At 33.8% G+C, this 26,456-nt stretch overlaps 1 protein-coding gene across 6 annotated transcripts in view; it reads right to left on the reverse strand.

Annotated features, from left to right (window-relative positions):
• ZRANB3 (zinc finger RANBP2-type containing 3) overlaps nt 1-26,456 on the reverse strand; it is a 216,722-nt gene that overhangs the window by 77,307 nt on the left and 112,959 nt on the right. For all 6 annotated transcript variants that reach the window (XM_045508866.2, XM_045508865.2, XM_074363564.1 and 3 more), the window contains 3 exons: nt 24,749-24,834; nt 3,059-3,230; nt 1,673-1,789 (listed from right to left, as the gene is read on the reverse strand). In XM_045508866.2, the coding sequence (XP_045364822.2) occupies nt 1,673-1,789; nt 3,059-3,230; nt 24,749-24,834 (375 nt within the window). The remainder of the gene's footprint in view (nt 1-1,672; nt 1,790-3,058; nt 3,231-24,748; nt 24,835-26,456) is intronic.

Below are 26,456 nucleotides of genomic sequence, written 5' to 3' on the forward strand. Positions count from 1 at the left end.
ATGGGAGCCAGAGACTTGGAAGTAATATTTGCAAATGACATTTACGTTAGAGAACTTGTTTCTAAATATATCAAGGGGCTCTTACAACCCAAGATAAATATGGGCTTGATATGAACAAGCACTTTTCAAAAGAAAATGAATGGCTAAAAAGCACATGAAAATATGCTCAATATCATTAGTCATTAAGAAGAGGCAAATTAAAATAATAATGAGATACCACTGCTTACCAAGAAGTATAACTAAAATTAAAAAGACTGACAATACCAAGTGCTGACAAAGATGTAGGACAACTGGAATCCTCATATGTTGCCAGTGGGAATGCCAACACTTTGTTGTTTTTTTGTCTTTGTTTTTGTTTTTTTTGGGGGGTGTGGTAATTAGGTTTATCTATATTTAGAGGAGGTACTGGGGATTGAACTCAGGTCCTTATGCATGCTAAGCATGTACTCTACCACTTGAGCTATACTCTCCCCTAAAATGGTATAGCACTTTGAAAAACAACTTGGTGGCTTTTTATAAAGTTAAATCTACACTTCCCATATGACCCAGCAGTTCCAGTTCCATCAATTTACTTAAAAGAGATGAAAATATGTCCATACAAAGACTTGTACATGAATGATTATAACAGGCTTATTCATAATAGCCCGATCTGAGACTACCCCAAATGGCCATTAAATGGTAAAGGAATTTAATTGTCACATAAATATAGATATACAAATATTTATATACCCATGTATTTGAATATTATTCAGCAATAAAAATGAAAATGCTAATGTCATATGCAAAAACATGGATCAATATTCAAAAGCTTTATGCAAAGTGAAATAAGTCAGACACAATGCTACGTACTATAGGACTACATTTTTGTGACATTCTGAAAAATGCAAAATTATAGCGACAGAAAGCAGATCTGTGACTGACGAAGTCTAGAGGGTAGGTGTGAGGGAAATAACCAAGGTGCATGAGGGAACTTTTGGAGGTAATGGGAATTTTCTTTATCTTGATTGTACTGGTGACTAACTATATTTGTCAAGCCTCATCACACTATATATTTTCAAAGGACAAATTTCACTGTATATAAATTATATTTAAATAAACCTCTCTTTAAAAAATTATGCTATAAAAAAATCTCAGAACTGGGAGAAGGATGACACTCATTAGTATGTATAAGTTCAACAATGCTGGTAAAAACAACAAACAATGTGTAGTAAGTTTACCTGATATACACTGAGATTTAAAAACCCCCTAATTTGTACTTTTGGATAAAAAGAACATCTATCTCTGTAGGGATCTAACAATGTAATACCAATTAAAAATGATTGACTTACATAAAAAAAAGATTATTTGTAGCAATTATGTAGTAAAGCCATGGAAAAAGCTGACAACAAAGATGAATATATGTAAGTCCTTTAAATGAGAAAGTGTAAAATATACTCCCTTATCAAACTATAGCCATACACAGAAAAGGATCACTATATGAACAGAACAGGTATAATGCTGTGCATTATACTACTGTTTACTTTGAATGTGTCTGAATTTTTCTGTAATAAAGAGTTAAAAAATTAAATGGCAAAGATATTGTGCAGTATGCAAATAAGCTGCTTAATTAAAAAATTAAATACATTAAATAATTTGTATCAAGACAAACAAATGATGGCCCAGCAATAAGTACCTTGGCAATAGCAGTTTGTTTAAACATGCGAGTAATCAACCCCACGACAGTCTCGGTGCCACCTGAACTTGGAGCTCTCCTTAATTTTTCCCACTCTTCAAAGCTGGAATTCAATTCCTATGTAGAAGAAAATAGCAATGTTTAGAAAAACAAACTGATACAACATTGTACACTGACTACAACTCAATAAAAGAAAAAAAGAAATCCAGCATAAAGAAGAGAGCAATTAATACAATAATGAATCATGTTTTACTTACCTTCTTTTTATATATAGAAACGTGTGTGTGTGTGTTTATACATATAAAGAAAATTCCCAAAGTTGCCAATGTGCTCATTTTAAAACATCACTGTGCAGATAAGTCAGTCACATTTTGTGCTAATGACAAAAACCAATGACAAGTTGTGGGTGAAAACCAAGCCCTTAACCCACACCATAAATTAAACAGTTACAGCTTTCTCTTACAGAGCAACATTTTGTAAAGTAAAAATAAAAATTTAAGAAACATTTTAAATAAAATAATATATAAAGTAATAACAAAAACTTAAAGAGAGCATGGTAGTCAAAATGTATACAGTAGCAAAACATTTTACTAAAAGGTATGACTTTATTTAAATAAGCATAAAGACTTAGGGAATATTAGTTGAAAAATGTTAATATAATCATATATTGACTCTTCTTTTTGTAATGTTAAAATGGTGGAAACAGAAAATCAGATCATTCTTACTTACTTCACCAATATTTTGCACAGTGTTCATAAAATGCTTATTCTACACTTTCAAGATAAAACAAGGCAATAAATAGTCTTTGTCGACAAAGTTATGTTCAGATTTGAAGAAATTCAAAGAATATATAAGCATCCTACTCCCCAAAAGTAAATGTAGATAAGGATTAGGTAAAACACAATTTGGTTTTCTAATATGTTGAACTCCACATCTTACAACATGATCACAGATTTTTAAGATTCCAAGAACAGGGGGCTACATCTAAATTATTCTAGAAGACAGCTACTCATACCTAAAAAATAAATCCTAGAGCAACAAACACAATTCTTCTTGCTAATTATTGGGTTTCACATCCTACAAATACTTAGAATTCTTAATACTAAGTCTATGTTGCAAGTGAAGTGCTTCTTTTCCTCTATTCTGCAGAAATATATATTTTAATGACCAAGATACTAAATCTTTTCACATTATTTGATAACTACATTTAAATTCTTCCTGCTCTCTTCTTGAAATGATACAAAGCCAATTCACATGCCTCTATTAATTAAACCTATTTTAAGAAAGTGGACTTTTCCATCTGTGAAATATGAGATATGCATAATTTTTCAAAGTATAATTTAAAATGATTTCAAATAAGACTTTCAGTCAAAGACGGGTTCTCACCTTGGCTGCTGCTGATGGAAGATCAAATGGAATACGCTGTCTGATTTTAGGGGGCAGCTGGGTTAAAACTTCAGTCTTTAATCTTCTAATCATTATGTCACTTAATCGCTGATGAAGTTCATTAAGATTTGATGCCCCTCTACAATCCCATTGAGCCCTTTTACCAAAATATCTGTTAATATAAAGAAAAAGCATGTAGCAAAGCTGAATACTAGAGAGTAAGAAAATAATTTAACCACTGTGTTCTTCCAAAATTTTATAAAGGAGCCATGATGCTGTTTTTACTTTTATTTCTGAATGCAAATTAGTTTCAAAAGCTCAGCTTTAGAAGTAGTCATGAATAAGATTATACATTACTCTTAGCTATAGAAAATGTTAGTGTTTAAACATAGTGTTTATACTGAGTTAATCCAAGACTGGGATGAACTGATAACTCTTGAGTACCACTGGCATTTCGGATGGGCTCAAACTTGGCAGTGTGTTTAGCAGATCTAGCCCTAATCGGGCACCGCCAGTACACCAGCCAGTCTATGTAACAACTGAAGCCACCTAAAACATTTTCCACAACTTCTACGAGGCAATATTATCTCCCACTGTTAAGCATAGCGGATGGATCACTTGGTGACCTCTCCTTCCTCTGAAACCACAGAATTGACAGCAAAGGGAAAAAAAGGGCAGAGATCCACTATGAAAGAGAGATGGGAGGGAAAACATCAGAGGATCAGTGATTTCAATAAACGTTTAGAAGTCAGACAGACAAGTGGTAGCTGATTTGACAAAAGAAAGTAAGCTACAAATTAAAATGCTTGCAGTAGAGAGCTTGTCCTCCAGGTCTCTGAAAAGATCAGGAGTTAGAAGCATCAAGCCCTCCAGACAGGGGTTAGGATGAGGGTTGACATCTAGGGGATCTACTGAACTTCGGCACCAGGACAGCTGGCCCAACAGCATCCCTCTGTCACTGTGACAACCCACACACAAACTCACAAAATTCCCAATCATCTTCCAGGAACCCACACTAATGAAAATAGCTGTTAAAGAATAATTAACAAGGGAAAAATTTTTGTTAGGCTATATTACAATTATTAGTATTACTTAAATAACTATCCATTTTAGTGGGATTTAGTGGTATTTTAACACAAATAGGGTCATTTTGAGATACTTAGAATTAGCTAAGATTTTTTTTTTAAGTTTAGTGTATTTTAATAGCAAACATACAGGAATAGTACCAACATTAAAAATGTGCATCTGCGTGTAGAATTCATTAGAAAAGTATAGTGAGTGGATGGAACTTCTGTGTGATAAAATGATAGATACCATGTAGTCTTCAATAATAAAAGTATGTGTTTAAAAAAACTAAGTGCTGGCATTGTAAAAAATGTAGTAGGTTTGTTATAACTGTTATAAATTGAATTACTGAAACTTGTTCATCGAAGTATTTTGACTTCCTTTAATGCTTTATGTTTCCATATTTTTTTAAGTTTTATACTTTTGTTATTTTATTTATTTTTTATGAACTTTTTTTTATTGAGTTATAGTCATTTTATAATGTTGTGTCAAATTCCAGTGTAGAGCACAATTTTTCATTCATACATGAACATACATACATTCATTGTCACATTCTCTTTCGCTGTGAGCCACCACAAGATCCTGTATATATCTCCCTGTGCTACACAGTACAATCTTGGTTATTTATTCTACATTTTGACATCCCAGTCCCTTCCCACCCCCCGTCCCCATATTTATTTTTTAAATTTACACACTAATGAAAATGGAAAAATACTCATTTCACTCTTATCTTAAATTGACTTCTAGTGCAGTCATTCCTAGCTATTTACATTGTAAAGGAAATATTTTATTGTAGTTTGCAAAATTTTAATTTTTCCTCTATGTTATCCTGGAGTTGTACGCATTTTTTAAAAAATTATAGGCAGATACAGATGATTATATACCTATATATTTTGTTTAGGAATATTAGGGGAGCACTAGATAATATTTACTATGAAAAGTGGACATCAGGCCGATAGGGTTGAGAAATACATTACTACAGCTTCCCTGTTCTCATCATGATCATTACACCCATTATACATGCTACATGTGAGACTAAGTTTTGGGGAAAAAAAGATATTTAATGTTTTTGAATTTCAATCTTTAACACAAAGTAAATAAATAAAGGCCCCTAAGGAGCAATAAAGACCAAAACAAACAAACAAACAAAAAACACCAGATACATCTGAGGAGGATGAATGCATGAGGTCTTAAATGCCTTACATTAGAAAACAGCAAGTATTCTGAAGGTAAATGTAATATGACAGGCAATACTACACAGCCACAACGATGGCAGAATGGTGACCCTCATCACCATAAATAAAATGTGAAGAAACATCTCATAAGCTAAAGACGATATTGAGTAGAAGTCCTACAGCGTCAAATTCTCTTCACCTGCACAGGTGTGTGTATCCCAGGGCATGCTGGTAGTTGCGAACTACTCCATCTCCTACCTGCTAATCTCTCCTGCACACCACTAAGTTGAGCTTCTTAAAATACAAATCATAATATTCTTCTCTTGCTTAAAAACTTTCAGCAGGAGACTTCCACTTTCCTCCAACATGTAAGGAGCTTAGAACTCACAACTCCATCCCATCAACAAGTAAATATCTAAACAAACTGAAAAATCAACAAGTCTTTTTAGATTTGTGAGAGAAGTGAGATCATGAGACAAACCGGTGCCCTTAAAATTGGCAAGGGAGACAGATGGATACAGAGAATAAAAGTTTATCAGAGCAGAAACATCCAGGAAACCAGTGCCAGGGTAGGAACACCTCAACTGTAGGTGGCGAATTGCCAGAAGCTCAGTGTGAAAAAAAAACTCTGACATTTAAAACCTCAAGGGGATCCAGTCCTACAGTGGAGGCGGGGTACCCCCATACTTGTGTGGGTTATAACTCCAGGAGCTGTACCAAGTCCCCATGGCGAACATCAGAGAAAAACCTCCTCACACTTCCAGCAGGAGGAGGAGAAAAGGAATCATTTTGAAATAGGCTCCAACATTTTGCTTTTCTTCACCAAGGCTGCCCTCAGGAAAAATTCTCTTACCAGAACCTAACTGATCTGGGGGCAGGGAAATACCCCATTCTGGCCCCCTCTAGTCTTCCTGTTCAACTAAAGGAGGGGAAACACTGAGAAGTACTGGTGAAGATCACGGTCCAGGGCAGAAGCTCAACAGAAGACTGAGATCTTACAGATCCCGCCTCCTCCCTCCACACCTTTCAACTATGTTACTAAAGGCTTGTTACTGCAAGTCCTTCTACTCAGCTCATCATGCCCACCTTTCAACAAAACACTGAAGGCATACTGAAAGGTAAGAAGCAGTCTAAAGAGATTGAACAAGCATCACAATCAGTCATAGGTAGCAAGAAGGTAGGAATTACAAAATGAGAAATTTTTTTCAAATATGATTAATAGGATAAAGAGTGTTAACAGAAAAACTAGATGACATGCAAGAATGGATGGGTATTGTATATAGAGATGGAAATTCTAAGAAAGAATCAAAAAGAAATGCTACAGATCATAAATACTGTAACAAAATGAAGAATGCTTTTGACGGGCCCATGAAGAGACCGGACACAGTTGAGGAAAGAATTTCTAGGCTTGAGAATGTAATAGTAGGAATTTCCAAAACTAAAACTAAAGAAGAAAAAAAAAACTGGAAAAAAAAAAAAAAACCAGAGCAGAACATCCAAAAACTGTGGAAAAACTATAAAAGGTGGAAAATACGCATATTGAAAATAAAAGAGGAAGAGTGAAAGGAACAAGAAATATATGAAACAATAATGACTGAACATTTCCCCTAATTAATGTCAGATACCAAACCACAGATTTAGAAATCTCAGGGAATATTAAACAAGATAAATGCCAAAAGTTTACACTTAGACAAATCTTATTTGAAATTTAGAAAATCAAAAAATAAATTTAAAAACCCTGAAAGAAGTCATGAAAAAAACACCGTAACCTGTACAGGAACAAAAATAATAATTACATGCAGAAATCATGAAAGTAAGAAGAGAGGAGAGTGAAATATTTCAGAGAAAAACCCACCAACCTAGAATTCTGCACCCTGTGAAATTATCATTCAAAAGTCAAGATGAAATATAAAGACTTCTTCAGACAAACAAAAGTTGTGAGAATTTGTTGCCTTAAGACCTGCTTTTCAGGAAGTATTGAAAGTTCTTCAGAGAGACAAAAAATGATAGAGGTCAGAATATCAGATTTACTTACAGAAAACAAGATTTTAGAGAATGAACGAATAAAAGTAAATTTATAGTTAAGTAATTCTTAACTGATCTAACAATAGTAGTTTGTACAATGTAATAATAGCAACAATGTATTCGATTGTCTATATATGCTTATGCATAAGTGAAATGAATGGCAGAGATGATACAAGGTACTAGGGGGAGGAATTAGGATATTTTTAATATATGGTATTTGCACCACTTCTGAAGCAGTATAGCATTGTTGGACCATGGTATGGCAGTGACTTTTTACATAGAATACCAAAGACACAATCTATGAAAAAAATAATTGATAAACTGGACTTGATTAAAATTAAAAACTTCTGCTCTTTGAAAGACAATGTCAAGAGAATGAGCAGATAAGCTGTGGACTGAGAAAAACATAGCAAAAGTCACATTAATGAAGGAATGTTATTCAAGTTCATAACATTATTAGCCTATTGTGTAAAATTTTTCTGAATTGTTGTCAAATTTTAAAAAAACTTCTATTTTCTTGGTCAGGTTTATTCCTAAGTATTTAAAACATTGATAAAGTAAATTAAAGATCATTTAAACGAATGGAAAGCTATCCCATGTTCTTGGATTGGAAGAATTAATATTGCTAAAATGGCCATACTACCCAAAGCCATTTACAGATTCAGTGTGATCCCTATCAAATTACACAACAAAATTTTCATAGAATTGGAACAAATAATCCTAAAATTTATATGTAATCACAAAAGACGCAGAATTGCCAGGAAAATACTAAGGAAGAAGAATGAAGCAGGAGGCATAACCCTCTCAGACTTCACACAATACTACAAAGATAAAGTAATCAAAACAGCACGGTATTGGCACAAAAACAGACATGAGGATCAATAGAACAGAATAGAGAGCCCAGAAATAAAGCCATACACTTAAGGTCAATTAATCTTCGACAAAGAAGGTAAGATTATACAGTGGAGAAAAGACAGTCTCTTCAGCAAGTGGTGTTGGGAAAATGGACAGCCACATGTGAATCACTGAAGTTACAACACTCCCTCACACCCACCATACACAACAATATACTCAAAATGGCTTGAAGACTTAAACATAAGACAGGATATCATAAATCTCCTAGAAGAAAACATAGGCAAAACATTCTCTAACATAAATCTTAGCAATGCTCTCCTAGTTCAGTCTACCAAGGCAATAGAAATAAAAGCTAAAATAAACACAAATGGGACCTAATCAAATTTATAAGCTTTTGCACAGAGAAGGAAACCATAAACAAAACGAAAAGACAACCTATGGAACTGGAGAAAATATTTGCAAATGATGTGACGGACAAGGGCCTAATTTCCCGAATATATAAAGAGCTCATACAACTCAGTAACAAAAGAGCAAACAACCCAATCAAAAAGTGGGCAGAAGATCTAAACAGACATTTCTCCAAAGAAGACATACAGATAGCCAATAGGCACACGAAAAGATGCTCAGTATCACTACTTATCACAGAAATGCAAATCAAAATCACAATGAGGAAATCACCTCACACCAGTCAGAATTATCATCATTAAAAAGTCCACAAATAATAAATGCTGGAGAGGCTGTTGAGAAGAGGAAATCCTCCTGCACTGCTGGTGGGAATGTAGTTTGCTGCAGCAACCATGGAAAGCAGAATGGAGATTCCTTAAAAAACTAAAAATAGACTTACCATATGACCTAGCAATCCCACTCCTGGGCATATATCCATAGGAAACTTTAATTCAAAAAGATACATGCACCCTAATGTTCACAGCAGCACTATTTACAATAGCTAAGACATGGAAGCAACCTAAATGTCTGTTGACAGATGACTAGACAAAGAAATTGTGATGTATTTATACAATGAAATACTATTTACCTATAAAAAGAATGAAATAATGCCATTTGCAGCAACACAGATGGACCTAGAGATGATCATACTAAGTGAATATATGATATCATTCACATGTGGAATCTAAAAAATGATATAAATGAACTTACTTACGAAACAGAAAAAGAGTCACAGGCATAGAAAACAAACTTATGGTTACCAAAGGAAAAGGGGTTGGGGGAGGGATGAATTAAGAGTTTGTGATTAGCAGATACAGACTACCATATACAGAATAGATAAACAACAAGGTCCTATTGTATAGCACAGGGAACTGTATTCAACAGCTTATAAGAATCTATAATGAAAAATATTTAACTGAATCACTATGTGGTACACCAGAAACTAACACAACATTGTAAAGCAGCTGAAGTTGATTTACAAGTTTATGCCATGTATGAAGTAAGAGCTGGAAGAATTATTTACAGATTAATCCTCTGGCTCTACACATTTCAACCTTGCTTCTTCTCCACTACTCACATCTGTCCAGCACAGGTTCCAGAGGACAAATTCATGCTGCAGTACAACTGCCGACCTTGCACTAGGAGTATTCCTGGAAACCATTCCTACATTGGGATGGCTAGCTGTTACCTAAAAATACCTAAAAGTGGAAATTACTGAGGACTTCATAAACAGCCCACTAAACTCAAACTAAATGAACTGCCAATACATTTTTCTCTTAGCCTGATCTGTAAAATGCTTGCTAACACCAAACTCCACAACACAATTAAATCCATATATACATGTATGTGGTATGTGTATATATACATATATATATACATATAAATATATATATAAAACAACAATGGACTGAAGAGAGATCTTTCAGTCTATTAAAAGTAGCCTACTTCTATAAATTTGACAGGAACACAAAATGGTGAAAATTGCCAAATTCTCTCCCAGAGCCCTGAAGTGGGCCTACGTAAGTGAGGGATTCTGAAATTCAAGGTTCGTTGGTTTTGTGGCAAGGAAAGAAAAGTACAAAACAAGTCTGTAAGTACAACAGCAAAGAAGTAAGTTGTAAACATGAAAGAATAAAGGTAGAAATGAATGAGAAAAACATCTTTTTTAAGACAAAGTACCAGCAGTATGGTTTAGGGTAGAATTAAATATTTAAACATAAAGGAGAATTCCTAACAACCTAAAATTAACAACAACAGACTTTCAAATGTCTTTAGAGAAACTGTGAAACATGAACCTTGAAATCTTCCTTTGGAATTAATAAAACCGTTTTCTCATTCAGATTTACAATGTAAGTAAAAATTCATTCCTCCTTTCTGAAATAAGAATAAACACAAATTTCTTTTTATTTTCCTTTTTGACTGAGTACAATTAAAAAGGAATTTCTCAACAGGCACTTATATTAGCTTACAATAATCAAATAGGAAATTTACAGCCAAGAACACACGTTTATCTGTGTTCAACAACAACAACAACACACACACACACATACAGTCACACATGTACACACACAGAGTTAACTTTGGACTTTGAAAAGTAACCTCTGACTTTTCTTTTTTTAAGTTAAGCTCCCTTGTGTCCTTTTGGAGCAGTCTCTTTCTTCCACTCCTAGCTCCTGGGAAACACTGATCTATTTTCTGCTCCTACACAGTTTTGCACACTCCAGAATGGTATACATACAGAATGACACAGTATGAAGCCTTTTAGGTCTGATTTCTTTCACTTAGCACATTGCATTTGAAATTCATTTCTGTTGCTGGGTGTATCAGTAGTTCATTCCTTTCTACTGCTGACTAACATATTCCACTGTATGGATATTTCATGATTTTTTTGTGCATTCACCAGTTGAAGGACATCTGGATTGCTTCAAGTTTTAAGTGAGTATAAATAAAATTGCTATAAACATTTGCATACACATTTTTGAGTAAACATATGTTTTCACTTTTCTTGACTAAATACCCAAAATGGGATTGCTGGGTTGTATGGTAAGTGTATGTTTAGCTTTATAAGAAATTGGCATACTTCTCCCCAAAGTTCCTATGCCATTGTGCATTCCCACCAGCAGTGTATGTGAGTTCCAGCTGTTCAGCATCACTGCCATCATTTGGTACTGCCAGTCTGTAAAAAGTCTACCTGTTCTCATGCACGTATGCTGGTATTCCACTGTGGTTTTAACTAGCACTTCTCTAATGACTAATGATGTTGAGCATCTTTTCAGGTGCTTATTTGACCTCACCTTATCTTTTTGGTGAGGTCTCCAACTCTTTCAACTGTTAAAATGTTTGTTTCTGTTTGTTTTATTATTGAGTTTTGAGAGGTTTGATACATTCTTTTTATAAATTCCTTCTGTGTACTTTAAAATTTTATATATTTGTATATATATATATGAATTTATATATTTCTTTATCAAATATGTGTTTTACAAATATTTTCTCCTAGCCTGTGGCTTGGCCACTCATTTTCTTACTAGGGCTTTTGGAAGAGATCTTTTCAATTTTTATGAAGCAGAATTCATCACTTTTGTCTTTTACAGTTTACGTTTTTGTATCTTATATAAAAAATGTTTGCCTCACCCAAGCTAACAGTGAGTTTCTTCTTTATTTCCTTTGACAGGTTTTATAGTTTTAGGTTTTATGTTCAAGTTTACAATCCATTTTTAACTGACTTTTTTTCATTTTTAAAAATTGTGGTAAATACATATAACATAAAATGTACCATCTTAACCATTTCTAAGTGTACATTTCAACATTAAATACACTCAATATAACTAGCTGTATAACCATCACCACTGTTCGTCTCCATAACTCTTTTCATCTTGTAAAACCAAAATCTATACCCACTAAATAATTCCACATTCCCTCCTATCTGCCCCTGGCAACCACTATTTTACTTTTTGTCTCTATGACTTTGACTATTCTAAATACATCACATAAATGGAATCATACAGCGCTTGTCTGTTGGAGACTGGTTAACTGCACATAGGACAAAGTCCTCAAGGTTCATCCGTGCTATAGCATATGTCCGAATTTCCTTTTTTTTTTAAGATGGTATAATATTCCAATGGATGTACAAACCACATTTTTCTTATCTATTCACCCACTGATGGACACCTGTTGCTTCCTTGTTTAACTTACTATGAATAATGCTGCTATGAACGTGCATACAAGTATCTCTTCAAGACCTTGGAGCTTTTGCACAGCAAAGGAAATCATAAGCAAAACAAAACAATCTATGGAATGGGAGAAAATATTTGCAAATGCGATTGACAAAAGTTTAACTCCCAAAATATATAAACAGCTCATATAACTTAACAACAAAAAAACCAAAAAACCCGATCCAAAAATGGGCAGAAGACCTAAACAAGCAATTCTCTAATGAAGACATACAGGTGGCCAACAGGCACAAAAAATGCTCGGTATTGCTAATTATCACAGAAATGCAAATCAAAACTACAATGAGGTATCACCTCACAACCAGTCAGAATGGCCATCATTCAAAAATCCACGAACGATAAATGCTGGAGAAGGTGTCAAGAAAAGGGAATCTTCCTACATACACTGCTGGTGGGAACGTAGTTTGGTGCAGCCATTATGGAAAACAGTATGGAGATTTCTCAAAAAACTAAAAATAGACTTACCATATGATCCAGCAATCCCACTCCTGGGCATATATCTGGAGGGAACTCTAATTCAAAAAGATACATGAAACCCAATGTTCATAGTAGCACTATTTACAATAGCCAAGACATGGAAACAACCTAAATGTCCACTGACAAATGACTGGACAAAGAAGTTGTGGCATATTTATAAAATGGAATACTATTCAGCCATAAAAAGAATGAAACAATGCCACTTACAGCAACACAGATGGACCTGGAGATTGTCATTCTAAGTGAAGTAAGCCGGAAAGAGAAAGAAAAATACCATATGATATCACTTATATGTGGAATCAAAAAAAAAAACTTATTTACAAAACAGAAACAGACTCATATAAAAAACAAACTTATAGTTACAGGGGGGAGGGGGATGGGAAGGGATAACTTGGGAGTTCAAGATTTGCAGATACTAACTACTATATATAAAATAGATAAACAACAAGTTTCTACTATATAGCATAGGAAACTATATTCAATACCTTGTAGTAACCTATAATGAAAAAATATGAAAATGAATATATGTATGTTCATGTATGACTGAAGCATTATGCTGTCCACATTGTAAAGTGACTATACTTCAGTAAATATATATATATATATACACACATATATATATATCTACAAAAAAAGAGCAGATGTACATTACAAAGGAATCAAGCTGCAGAAAAGAGGAATTATAAAACTGTGATTTTTTTTGCAGCCTAACCATAGTCAGTTGATATGACAAAAGATATGGTAAATGCTCGAGGAAAAAGAACTTAATTTCTTCAGTGCAGTCAGACAGTTTGTTTTGGAAATGTTTAAAATTTAGTGAACTGACTTTGGAGATCAATAATTTTGGAAAGTCCAGTCAGTGTTCAAGTACCAAGTATGCTGCTCAGACCTATGTTTACCAGTATAACTAGACACCTGAGTGCGCTAAACTTGAAACTGCAGGAAAAATAAAAGGCAGCTGTATCAGTTAAGGGAGTACAGGAGTTCAGATGCAGCTGAACCATGTGCACGAGACAGATGGCTTCTCAAGAGTGCGCTCATCTCCTGTTAGCAAAGCTCCTTGAGCTCTGTTAAACAGCAGATTCTGAAACACTAGGAAGTAATTCAGCAAAAAGAAGCTCAAATGGGTAGAAGAAATTCACATGGGTAAAAGTAATGTTTTACGTTTCTTAAGTAGAGTGAAACTGAAGATGTATTTGAATAATCAAATAATTGTGGTCAGGACCAAAAGCAGCTGAAAAAACTGGGGCAAACTGTTTAGTACAGCTAAACAAAGTACTTCTGGGATTACAGAGATAAGCAAAACATATGAATCCAAGAACTATTTTTCTGGCTACTTAGATACATTTGGGAGCAAGTTAAAAATCTACCTGAAATTATGAATATATTATTTCATGAAATAACCCAAAGTTATAATGTAACTTAGCAGCACCATGCAAACCTGGGATTAGAATTGTAAATACCTGAAGTATAAGCTCCTTCTGGCAAAGATTATGTCCTATTCACCCTTGTATTCCTAGTAGAACTTAGCATGGCACCTGATGTGTAATAAGCAGCTTATGAATTAATGAACAAATGGATCAACTGACTAATGAATATACCCTACAGTTCTTGAGAATAGCAATTCTTTAGCAAGCAAAAGCTAAAGCAAACTAAATTTTGAAAAGGGACATGAAGTTAAACACGGCAAATTAATCATATTTATAACTTATTCCTATGAAAATTCTTCTAACATGAAAGGAAAGAAATTAAAAAGCTATTAAAAAAATAAGAACAAAGAGAATGAGAGAGAGAGAGAGAAAAAAAAAAAAACCCCAGGAAATGAGGATTTCAACCAATTTTTGGAAAAGGGGTAGTAAGTAGAAGAGATATCCTGGTTAAAACATGGTGAAAATCAACACAAATATTTATCCTCAATGAAAATGTGCACAAAAAATAAAAATGCATTAAGCCACCAGGACAAAGAGAATGAAAAGGAAACAAGAGCAAAGAATGTGAACATATTTCTATAAGCAGGAATAAAAAGTGAAGAAGCTAACACAATGGAAAAAGCTGAATATCAAGGACCTAAGGAGAGGTGTCCACAAAACCCTAGTCCGTTTCAGGAGTTAAACCTCAGGTACTTTAGAAGGTGGAGGTGAGTGCAACATGGTAGCTAAAAATAGGGACATTGGTTGAAGATCTGTATAAGGAATTGCTAAGTGCCCTGTCTCCCCATTTCATGCTACCATGTTACTATCCCTCCTGCATGAGACCATAGTTTTATTCTACAAGAGAAACTGAACCAAAGTTTAAATATAGGGAAACCAAGAACAGTAGGAGGTGAGGATAGATGCCATACGGAAACTAGAGATTGAGTTAAGAGTCTGCTTAGTAAGCATGGAGAACAATAATCTCCCTCCCTTGTTCATGCCAAACACATGGTAGCCAGGTTTAGACCTCCAAGACACTCACAATAGAAGAATGGACAATTCATTTTTCTTTAAAAAATTTAAAACGTCACAGAAAGATGACCTCCACAAATAATATCCGAGGATTTTCCAATGAAAAGCCCATCCTTTTCTAGTCAAAAAGCTCTTCTAATGAGCTTTCTACCTCTTCAGTTTAAAATATGAATGGCCATTCAGGGATCAAAAGACATTGAGGAAAGCCTCTAGTATGAACAAGAGACCAAAACACTACAAAAAAAAAAAATTCACAGTAAACATATAATGCAGCAAACGAAAGTTAAAAATAAAAAGTAAAACAAAATAATATTTCAAAAAAAAAAAAAACCCAGCAACAACAAGCATCCAAAAATAGAAGGCTATGTGAATACAGAGGGTATAAAGATTAAGAAAGGATGGTTAATAATTTATAACATTTTAGCTGTTTTCCTCAGCTAAAACAAAAATTCAACAGAAAAATGTGGGATAAGGGAGGAAAGCTCCCAAAAAGTAAAACAAAAAATAAAAATAAGAAACTTAAGGACCAATACATAAAAAAAAATAGTAGTTCAAGAAAGAAACACTCAAGGAAAAGGAAAGAAAAGGTTAATAATGAATACTTCCCAGACATAAGAACTCAGCTTTTGAGAGTAAAAGGGATTAGTTTGTGCCCATCATTTGAATAAAAAGGACACAAACCCAAACACATTTTTATGAAATCAAAGAATAACAGGGATAGAGGACAATCTCACAAGTTTCCAGGATAGGGGGAAAGACAAATGTACATAAAACATGCAAAGGGTCATAAGTCAGAAGGGTATTATGATTATGAATGGCAATGGAGACAATGGAGAAATGACTTCAAAATCCTGAGGAAAAATGATTTCCAACACAAAAATCTATACCCAGCCAATGTATCAAACAAGAGACTAACTACAAGCGGACATATCAGGATTCAAAAAATGTACTTCTTATGAACTTTTCTTAGGAAGCCATTGAGGAATATGTGTTCAGAAAACCAGGAAATATGCTAAGAGGAACCAAGGAAAAAATGTACAAGATCACCCTGCAACATCCTGTCATATCAGACAGCAAGAAAGCAACCAAAGTCTTAGGGTTCTGTAAAGCACCATGCTGAAGATGGTCCCTTTTGTCAAAGGTGGGACAATCTGACCATCAAGAAAGATGGTAACTGAAATGGATTGAAAAAACACGAGTCAGAAACTCCCAAGCACTCAGCAGACTAGGATTGGAAGTTAATTTCTTCAACCTCATCAACAGTCTTGATGGAAAAACAAGATAAAATAAATGTTAAGAATAATATACTAAAAACTACATAACACTGTAGAAAGCAATTAAAAAATTAAATAACTGGAAACAAATCTCTGTTCACAGACTGGAAGACTTAATATTATTAAAATGGCAAAACTCCCCAAACTGATCTACAGATTCTATGCAAACTCTGTCAAAATCCCATTTTTGCAGGAATCAACAAGCTGATCTTAAAATTTAGATGAAAATGCAAAGGACATAGAATAGCCAAACCAATCTTAAAAAAGAACAAAGTTAAAGGACTTAAATTTACTAATTTCAAAAATAAATACCCTCATTAGACACCATTAGAAAATGCTAGCAAAGCAACTTATTATTTTGAAAATTCATAAATAAAAAGGAAAAATTAAGCATTTACCTTTCCTTTTCTAAATAAACTTAACCACTGAGTGTCCAAATAGAGGAGTAGGGGAGGTTTTTCTTTAGAGAGTTATATCAACTAATAAATGAAGAGTGTTAGAATATTAACATTTTGCAATGTCTAATGATTTAATAAATCATCTACTGAATGTTAACAGCCACTAACATCCCAAAAAGAGAGGCCTTACTTATCATGGGCCTTCTAATGGAAGAACACAACATCCCTATAAAGTAGAACTGCTAAAAAATGATTGAAGTCTGTACATCGAATTACCAACACAGAAATATAGAGAACAGAGGAACATGTTAAACAACACCATGGAGATGCAAGCAACAAAGTCCAGATTACAGTAAGAATTTAGTTTTGTCAACAAATTAAAAATAACTAAATAAAAACAAGGCAATAGAGGAGAAACCTGGAGATTAAGAGAGATTTAGAGAGATTAAGGGAGAGATCTATTGTTTGTAATGTGTGAGCCTTATTTGAGTACTAACTCAAACAAACAATTGGGAAAAAAAACTTTTAAAAAACTGTAAAACTATATTTATGAGATAACTGGAAATTTAAACATTGACTGAACTTTTAATGTTATTAAGAGATTATTATTAATTTTAATCTCTTTTAAGCATGATAATGGTATAATTACCTGTTTTTTTTAAAAAAAGGGTCCTTACTCCCTAGATATATATACTGAAGTAGTATATGGATAAAACGTGATGTCTAGGCTTTGCTTCAAAATAATATGGGGTGGTAGAGGTAAATGGGAGAACAGTGAAAACAAGACTGGGCATGAGTTTAGTTGATGCTTGTAAAGAGTACGTAGAGGGTGTATTATTTTATTCTGCCTACTTTTGTATATACTGAATTTTTTCCATAATAGAATATTAAAAAAAGAAGACAAGAAAATAAGAAACAAAGGTATGGAAACCAGGAGAGGCAAAAGAAAATTCAAAATGACAGCTCTGCACCATGCCTGGAGAAAAACCAGTACAGACCAGAGCAGAACAGAAGGCTGTGGGAGGGGAGGCATCCAGGAAACTTAAAAAAAAAAATTATTTTATGTGCTTGTATGACCTTTTAGTAGTTGACATATCTTTCAATTAAAAAAGAAAAAAAAATAGTAATGGCTATATAGAAAACCAAATGGTGGAATAAAAGTTAATAATTAAACTTAAAAAATTGACTAAGAAAGGAACAATTACTTGATTTATTAAATATTAATTTATTTAGTCCATTTATTCTATTTAATCAATCCTATAAACACAGACACTAAATTACCAAATAAGTCAAATATTTGCAAGAGAACAGAAGAAAACTGGTGGTAAGGGGTGTTTACATTACTGTCTTTGACTTTTTAGTTTCGTGACTTGGACAAGTTACTTAATCTTTCTAAATCTCAGTTTACTTATCTATAAAATGGCCATAATTTCATTAACCTTGTAGGATTGTTAAAAGAATTAAAGATAACACATCTAAAATACATGGCATAGCATCATATATAAAATGTAATACCATGAAGCTAATAAAAATGATATGTTTTAGTTACTGATATAGAAAGATATCCTAAAAGTTGCGTTCAGTGGAAAATGCATATTATAGAAGAAGTATGTATAACATAGCCCTATTTGTATAAAATTTTCTCTCTCTCTACTTACCTATTTACTTATCATTACGGATCTAAGCAGAGAAGCTATCTAGAGGGAAAGTTACCAAAACACATTAGTATTGGTTACCTGTGGGCAGTGAGAGTTCAGCTGATTTTTGCCTATGTAAAAACTCATTTCTCTTTGTTTGATTTGTCAACATAAGAATGAATTATTTTTCCAAGAGCAATAAACTATCTTTAAATTAGTAAAAATAAAGAGAATAAAACAACTTACAAAGACAATGTTAAAGCATGGGGTAAGTGATGCTAAATGAGAGTAGCAGATGACGGCATTGCAGGCAGGCTCTGTCAAAGTTACTAGACCGATGGGTAGAAATAAAGAAAAATGAAAACAATTTACTTGGTAGTAGTGCTGAATTACAGTGTTTTTCTGTTCCATTTTTATTGTAGAGTGTTACAATTTTTATTGTTTAACTGTCCTTTATACATAAATAACTATGCATATTTTATTTCTTATATTAAGCCAAAATCCACCTTCCTATTAAATTTCATTCCTTGATAATATTTTTACCCTCTGACACCACAAAGACAAAAGTCTAATTCCTTTAAAACATGACAGATCTTTAAATATTTAAAGACTTGTTCCTCCTAGGTCTTCTCTTTTTCAAATTCCTATAGGCTTCTTAAGACCAAGCACTATGTCTTACTCATCTCTGTGTTGCCGGCAGCTCTGAAATAATGTCTTAAATATAGCAGGCCATCAATAATATTAGGCATTTGTAGAGCTGAATATGAAATCCCCTCATTACTCTGGTAACCCTTTCTCAGCTATGTTTTCATTTGTTAATATGCTTCTTAAAACATGACTTTAAGTTCCCTTTCAGTTCCTTGTATTCCATGTCTCCAATGACCTAAAATCCCTCCCACAGCTATAATCCATCCTGAAAAAGTTCCTGCTAGTAAATTCAGACATTCCACTCTCTAGTACCCCCATCCTTCCAGCCCACTTGCTCATTTATACCCACTGTATCTTTACTATTTCATCAGGACCTTTCAGTCAACTTTCACCATATCCACAATATCTTGCCTGTCTTCACATCCTTCCTAACCTTGCTTTGATTTCTCAGTTCCTACATAAGCTTTGTTTTTATCAATACGGTATAATTTCCCTTGTCCCACAGTCCATGCATTGCTCGCTGGTGGGAAAAAAATCTTTGATAGGTCCAACTATAAGACTTTTCCAAGCTTCTGCTCATGCTGCTGGAGCAATCAAACCTTAGAGAAGACTGGTTCCACTACAAATCTAGAATTGCTGCTCTCAAATAGTTATCCAGGGCTGTACTGATTCTACCACACTAATTTCATTCTCTCATTCCCCTGTTCAGCAAAATTTCATACCATGTCAACATTCACCAAACTTTTAACCCTCAACTTTTCCATTTCTCTGAACACATAACTGTCATTCCCATTTTCTAGAGAACATAAAAGTATGCAGACCCCCTCAACTTCTTGCCAATCCAGAAACTATGGATATTCTCAATAATACCATAAAGCCATTAAGAAAAAGGTGGAAGGTATTTATGTGTACAAAAAAGGACAAATAAGGAAAGTACAAAATAACGTGGATATTTATAATAACTAGTTAAAAACAAGAATGTGCTTGCAAATATACACAATTTCTGTGCAAAGATTAAAAACTACATATAGTTGCCTAAAGAAGAGAAACTGAGGTGAAAGAGATTTTTTTGAAATTATATGAGCTTCTATAGGATTAGAATTTTGAGTGATGTGAAAATGTTGTCTTAAAAAATAACAAATGAAACTTGTAAATTTAATCATGCATGTGTTTCATGCTTTAAAATCCCACAAGCAGGGTCTAGAGTTGGGGGGAAAGGGGAATGGGAATGGGAAATTGTTTATAATACTGGGAATGTAATGGGAAGCGTTTCAGTGCTCATTAAAGTTCTGGAGGCGGATGGTGGTGACAGTTGCAGAACAATGTGAATGTACTCAGTATCACTGAACTCTAATCTTAAGAATGGTTAAAATGGTAAATTTTCTCAAGCATACTTCAGCGTAGTTTAAAAAAAAAAAAAAGCCTGCAACACTGATAACCAAAAAAATAACACAAAACACCCTCCAGTGCCTTTTTATTGCTATTACGGTGAAGCACAAGACCCTGTATAACATGACCCCTGCCTAACTTCATCTTGTCTTGAGACTCTCTCTTCAATTAGCTCAAGAATATTCAGCTGAACTGGACTTCTTTTAGTTCCTCAAAGGCATAGCAATCTCTCTTGCTCTGAGCCTTACTAAGTAAAATTCCTCATCCTGGGATGCAAATCAATATCACTTCCTCACAGGATGCCTCTTGGTCCTCTTGATTATAGTGACTTAATTATTTCAGTCTACTAAACTCTGCCATAACGTCCTTCACCTCCCTTTTATGACATTCACCACAACTATAATTATCTGGTGAGTATTTGACTTGAAAACTCAATGAAGGCTGGGGCCTTGTTCTCTATACTTCAGTCTTGTTCTCTGTAATCCATGCTTAATATTTAGCACAGGCAATAGCAGATAGCAGGTACCTTATAAATATATTTTTCAATGTTTTATTTTAAAATTTTAATTAATTAATTAATTAATTTTAATGGAGGCACTGGGGATTGAACGTAGGACCTTGTGCATGCTAAGCACACACTCTACCACTGAGCTATACCCATCTCCCTATATTTTTTGAATGAATGGATTAATTCAAAATTAAACTCCAGATGTAGGCTAATCAATGAGTGAAGCAGAAGCATCACTTACTCTGGATGACAGTTTCATTAATGTGTCCTAATATTACTTAATTTTTTATCACTTATGATAGACACTTGACTTTAATTTAGCCTAGGGTTATTCAAAACAGAAGTCTTTTTAAACTAAACTGAACTACTGATAATAGGTGAGGATTTCTCAAATCCCTTCCATACAAAGCAGACTTTCTAAGCATAAAGTGCAGAATTTTTATCAAATTATTTTTCAAACTTATCTCTGCCATCCAGTATGTTAACTATTTCTCTCAGATTTGAGCCATTGCAAATGGAATAGACCTGACCTCTATTTAGCTATAGATGAGAACATTAAATGCAACAGTGCTAAGGACAAAGCATACTGCAATTCCACAAAAGACATTTCTTGAAGCTGACATGACCTATTAACTAACACTTTTGGGGAATGACTATAAATACCTTTAAAATGTACTAGCACTCAACATTCTCCCTCTCATAACAATTAAGATAATTGTTTCTCCTAAGAGGTAAAACTGGCACAAAATATCAACTGTAAAGAAAATTCAGAAAATTTGACAAATTACTATGAACACATTCCTAACCTTTAAGCATGACATCAAGGGAGGGGCTGCTGCTAAGAGGACGCCAGCAGCCAATCCTGGCTGGATTACCTATTTGTCCTTTTTTTCTATGTAAAAGAATATTTATCAAAGTTGCCATTCCCTAAATCTTCTTTACTGCCAGGAAAAGTGAAAAAATATATGTAAGAGGAAGTCAGATACAGGGCAAGCCATTTAACCTTGTCAGGTGCCTGTAAAATGACAGAGGCGGGGACTGCGCGACTGCAAAGCTTTTCTAGCTCTAATGTGCTAATGGTTGACAACTCAATGGGCTGTCTTCTCCAAATCATATCTGCATTTATAGCTTCCTCTAAATATAACCCAGGAGAGTGAATGATGTAAGGGACTTTGGATCTGGGATGCTCTGAATAAGTAATACTCTCTGTGCCTCTCAGACCAAACCTGGTAGGTAGTTACCTATACCTAGACTTCTCATCTCTAAATCACATTCACATTCTGTTTCCCATCATGTCCACTTCTGTTTCCTATCACTTATGTATGGAATAAACTTTACAAAGGCAAAGTTACATTTTTGCTCAAGCTTCATTTAACTTTATTTTTAATATAGTCATGACATTTCAAATATAAAATAAGGATCTAAAACTGAAGAACTAACCATAATTTGGTTTCTGCAACATTATAGTGTGAAAATGACAACTTTATAGAATCAAACATTATGGGGAAAAAATTTAACATTCCACAGACTAACTTAAAATGCCAGGAAGTGCCTCGATCTAAATCAGTGTCTATGGAACCATAGTGCTTTCAAGGTAAAGAAGTAAAGGAATAACATAAAACTTTTGAAATGGAATCTAGAAGAAAATGCCTTGAGAGGTATGCATATGTATGTTTACCACATGGGATTACTTCACACAGAGAGAAAAAAGGTGAGGGGCTCATATCACAGATGAAGAGCTGACTTCTGTAATATATGAAGATTTCCAGTATATCAGTAAGATAAAAAGCCAGTAAGTTTAGTAGAGTGAAGGGCAAAGAACACAGACAATTGCCACCCATACATAAGTAACACACATGCATACCTTAAGATTATTAAAAACTGTAATAAAGGGTGAATGCTGAATTTTATCAAATTACATCTCAGCATAAATGGAAAAAATGAAATGAAGCTTTTCCTTTTCATTATTAACATGGCTAATTATATTGATGGATTTCCCAATATTAAACTATGGCTGCATTCCTCATATAAATTCCACTTGCATATGGTTAATAGGCTTTTTAATGAGTTTCTGGTTTATACTAATATTGAATATTTCTGTATTTATAGTCTTAAATAGAAAAAGGTTCTTGATTTTTTGGGGGTGTGTGTGCTATCTTGCCTGATTTTGGGGATCACTGTTAAACTGCCAATATACAAACAATCTGGAAGGACTCTGTCTACCCCTGTGCTCTAGGGCCTTTTAAAAAGCATCAGAACACAATAACCATAAGGGGTGATTTCAGAAAGACAAAGGGTGAGGGACTTATATCACAGGTAAAGAGCTGACTTCTATAATATACAAAGATTTCCCATATGTCAATAAGAAAAAAAGCTAGTAAGTTTAGTAGAATGAAGGGCAAAGTACATAGACAACTGACAGGAAAAAAGTACACGTGAGTTTTACATGTATGAAAAAATGCTTGACTGCCTTTAACAACATAAGACAAATGTGTATTAAAATTATTACCAGATCACATTGGCAAGATAAAATAATTTCTGTTTAAGTATGTTGTCAAGGTGTGGGGAAAAATCTTACTGCTGTGGGAATATAAATTGGTATACGTTTTCTATTGGTATATGAATAATTTGCAAATATTTATAAAATATAAAAATGCATATGCCCTTTGTACCAGCAATTCCACTTCTAATACATTTATCTTACAGATTTATTTCCATGTGCATGACATGAAATATTAAAATAGCTAATAATTATTGAGTGCTCACTATGTACCAGTCATTGCTCAAGTCCTTTATAAATATCAGCTAATGTAAGTCTCATAATAACTCTCTGAAGCAGGAATAATTATTCTCTGTTTATAGGGCTAAAGAAATTAAGGTACAGGGAGATAAAGTTACTGTTCTAAAATGAAACACCTGGGAAGTACTGAATAGGAATATAAAACACAAGTGGTCTAGCTCTAGTTTTGCTTGCCCTTTGCCACTGTAATATATTACTTCTCAACACCTGCAAAGATATTCATTGCTCCATTGTATGCATCAGCTATATACCACAAACAAATGTCTATTAATAGTAGACTACATAAGTAAATTACAGTGTGTCTGTACAGTGGAATACATGGAACATGTAAAAAGAATGGCAAAGTTCTTCTAGTAACTGATAATGCTAGGATCTCCAACACATTGTAGGTGAAGACAGCAAATAGTTTATGTAGAAATAAAATAATGTTATACATACATAATCATATGTGCTTTTTCATGCATAGAGTATCTCTAGAAGGATACACAAGAAATCGCCAACACTGGTTACTTGGGAAGGGAGATGGCTGACTGTGAGACACGGGTGGGATGGGTACTTACTTTTCACTTTTTCATAATATGCACATGTATCAATACAATTAAATAATTTCAAAAATGAAATGTTTGGAAGGTAAAAAATAAAGAAAAACTTCCATTATTGACTCCTTTTTTACATATGCGTCATCCACACAAGATTTTACTTGAAAATATTCTAGAGCTACCACAAGTTTGAAGAACACCAGGACAAAGGCTAACTAATGAAGTTTAATGTTCATGGTAATATGAGAGGGTTAAAACTTACAGAAAATAGTTTGTCATACCTGATATGTGCATTACAGTATCTTTTGGCGTAGTCGGTCCATGCTCCAAACTTTTGTGGAAAGAGAGCTTCAATCTGCATGAAAAGCTGAAACAACACAAGTGTCTTCAATATGTTATAATATTTTCTAGTAAACTATTATTACCGTGATGAATCCACTTAATGAAATAGTAAAAAGTGAAAAAGAAAATCTACCTTTTCCCTCAAGGCTCCTCGTTCCCCTCCATCCACCCATCCTTGCCATCCTATTCTTCAGGAATAACTGCTAACCTTTTCTTCAATGTACATTTATATACTTTGTATGCCTACATAAGCTTATGTACTTATTCTCTTTTATTCACAGGAAAGGATCATACTACACATACACAACTGGAATTTTGTCCCCCAAAACGTATCTTAGACATCATTAAAGCACATGTATGTCTAATTTTATTTAGTTTTAAAAATCACATAAGCAATCTACTAAAATAATAAAACACTGTTATTATGTAGCTTATTATTATGTGGCTACACTGTAAAAGATTATTACGTAGATACAGTGTAAAAGATTTAAACAGTCTTCTGATAGTGGACATACAGGCTGTTTCTAGCTTTCATGCAGTTATTAAAAATTAGTAACTTGGTTAAGTCTACATGTATGAGTACACATATATAAATATATGTGGGTGTAGGCATATATATATGTATCGGCATCTACATCTATCAATCATCTGTTTGTCTATCCATCCATCCATCCAACCCCCTATATGCATTTGTATTAGATGGGTTTATAGAGTACATTTTTAGAAATGAAGCAGGTGGGTTTAAGGTATATGCTTTTCAAAATCTGATAGATGTTACCATTCTGCACTGTAAAAAACAATGGTCCCAATTTATGCTTTCATCAATTGTATCATGAAATCTTTCCATTTTTATAACTTTAATAGGCTGTACATAGTAGTGCCTGTTATTTTAATATTTTTTAAAAATAACAGCTTGAGATATAAATTCATATTCCGATTTTATTGTTCTGACTTTTAAAGTGTACAAATCAGTGCCTGTTAGGAGATTCACAAAGTTGTGTTTTGATCACTACTATCTAATTCTGGAACATTTTTATGACTCAAAAAAAAAAAAATCTATACCCATTACTAATCCCATTCTCCCTCTCTCCCAGTCTTGGCAACCACTAATCTATTTCCTAGCTCTATGAATTTGCCTATTTTGGACATTTCACAAAAATAGAATCATAAAATACGTAGTCTTTGTGTCTGGCTCCTTTCACTCAGCATAATGTCTTCAAGGCTCACCCATGCTGTAGAGTGAATCAGCACTTTATGCCTTTTTATGGCTGCATTTTGTTGATCCATTCAGCAGTTACGGACACTTTTTCCTACTTTTTGGATATCATGAATAATGGCACTATGAACATCTGGATATAGTTTTTGTGAACATATGTTTTCAATTCTTCTGGGTATATACCTAGGAAGGAAACTGCTAGGTATTACAGTAATTTGATTTTTAACTTATTAAGGAATGGCCAAAGTGTCTTCCACAGTGGCTTTGTTGCTTTACATCCTTTTTATATGACAACATACTTCTAAATAACCAACTGTTCAACAAAGAAACCACAAGGGAAATTAGAGATTAGAAAAGACTTTGCAATAAATGAAACTGAGGAGACAACATACCAAAAATGAGATGCTGTGAAAGCAGTGTTTAGAGAAAAA

This window comes from Camelus bactrianus, chromosome 5, assembly GCF_048773025.1.
Source record: "Camelus bactrianus isolate YW-2024 breed Bactrian camel chromosome 5, ASM4877302v1, whole genome shotgun sequence".
Classification (NCBI taxonomy): Eukaryota; Metazoa; Chordata; class Mammalia; order Artiodactyla; family Camelidae; genus Camelus; species Camelus bactrianus.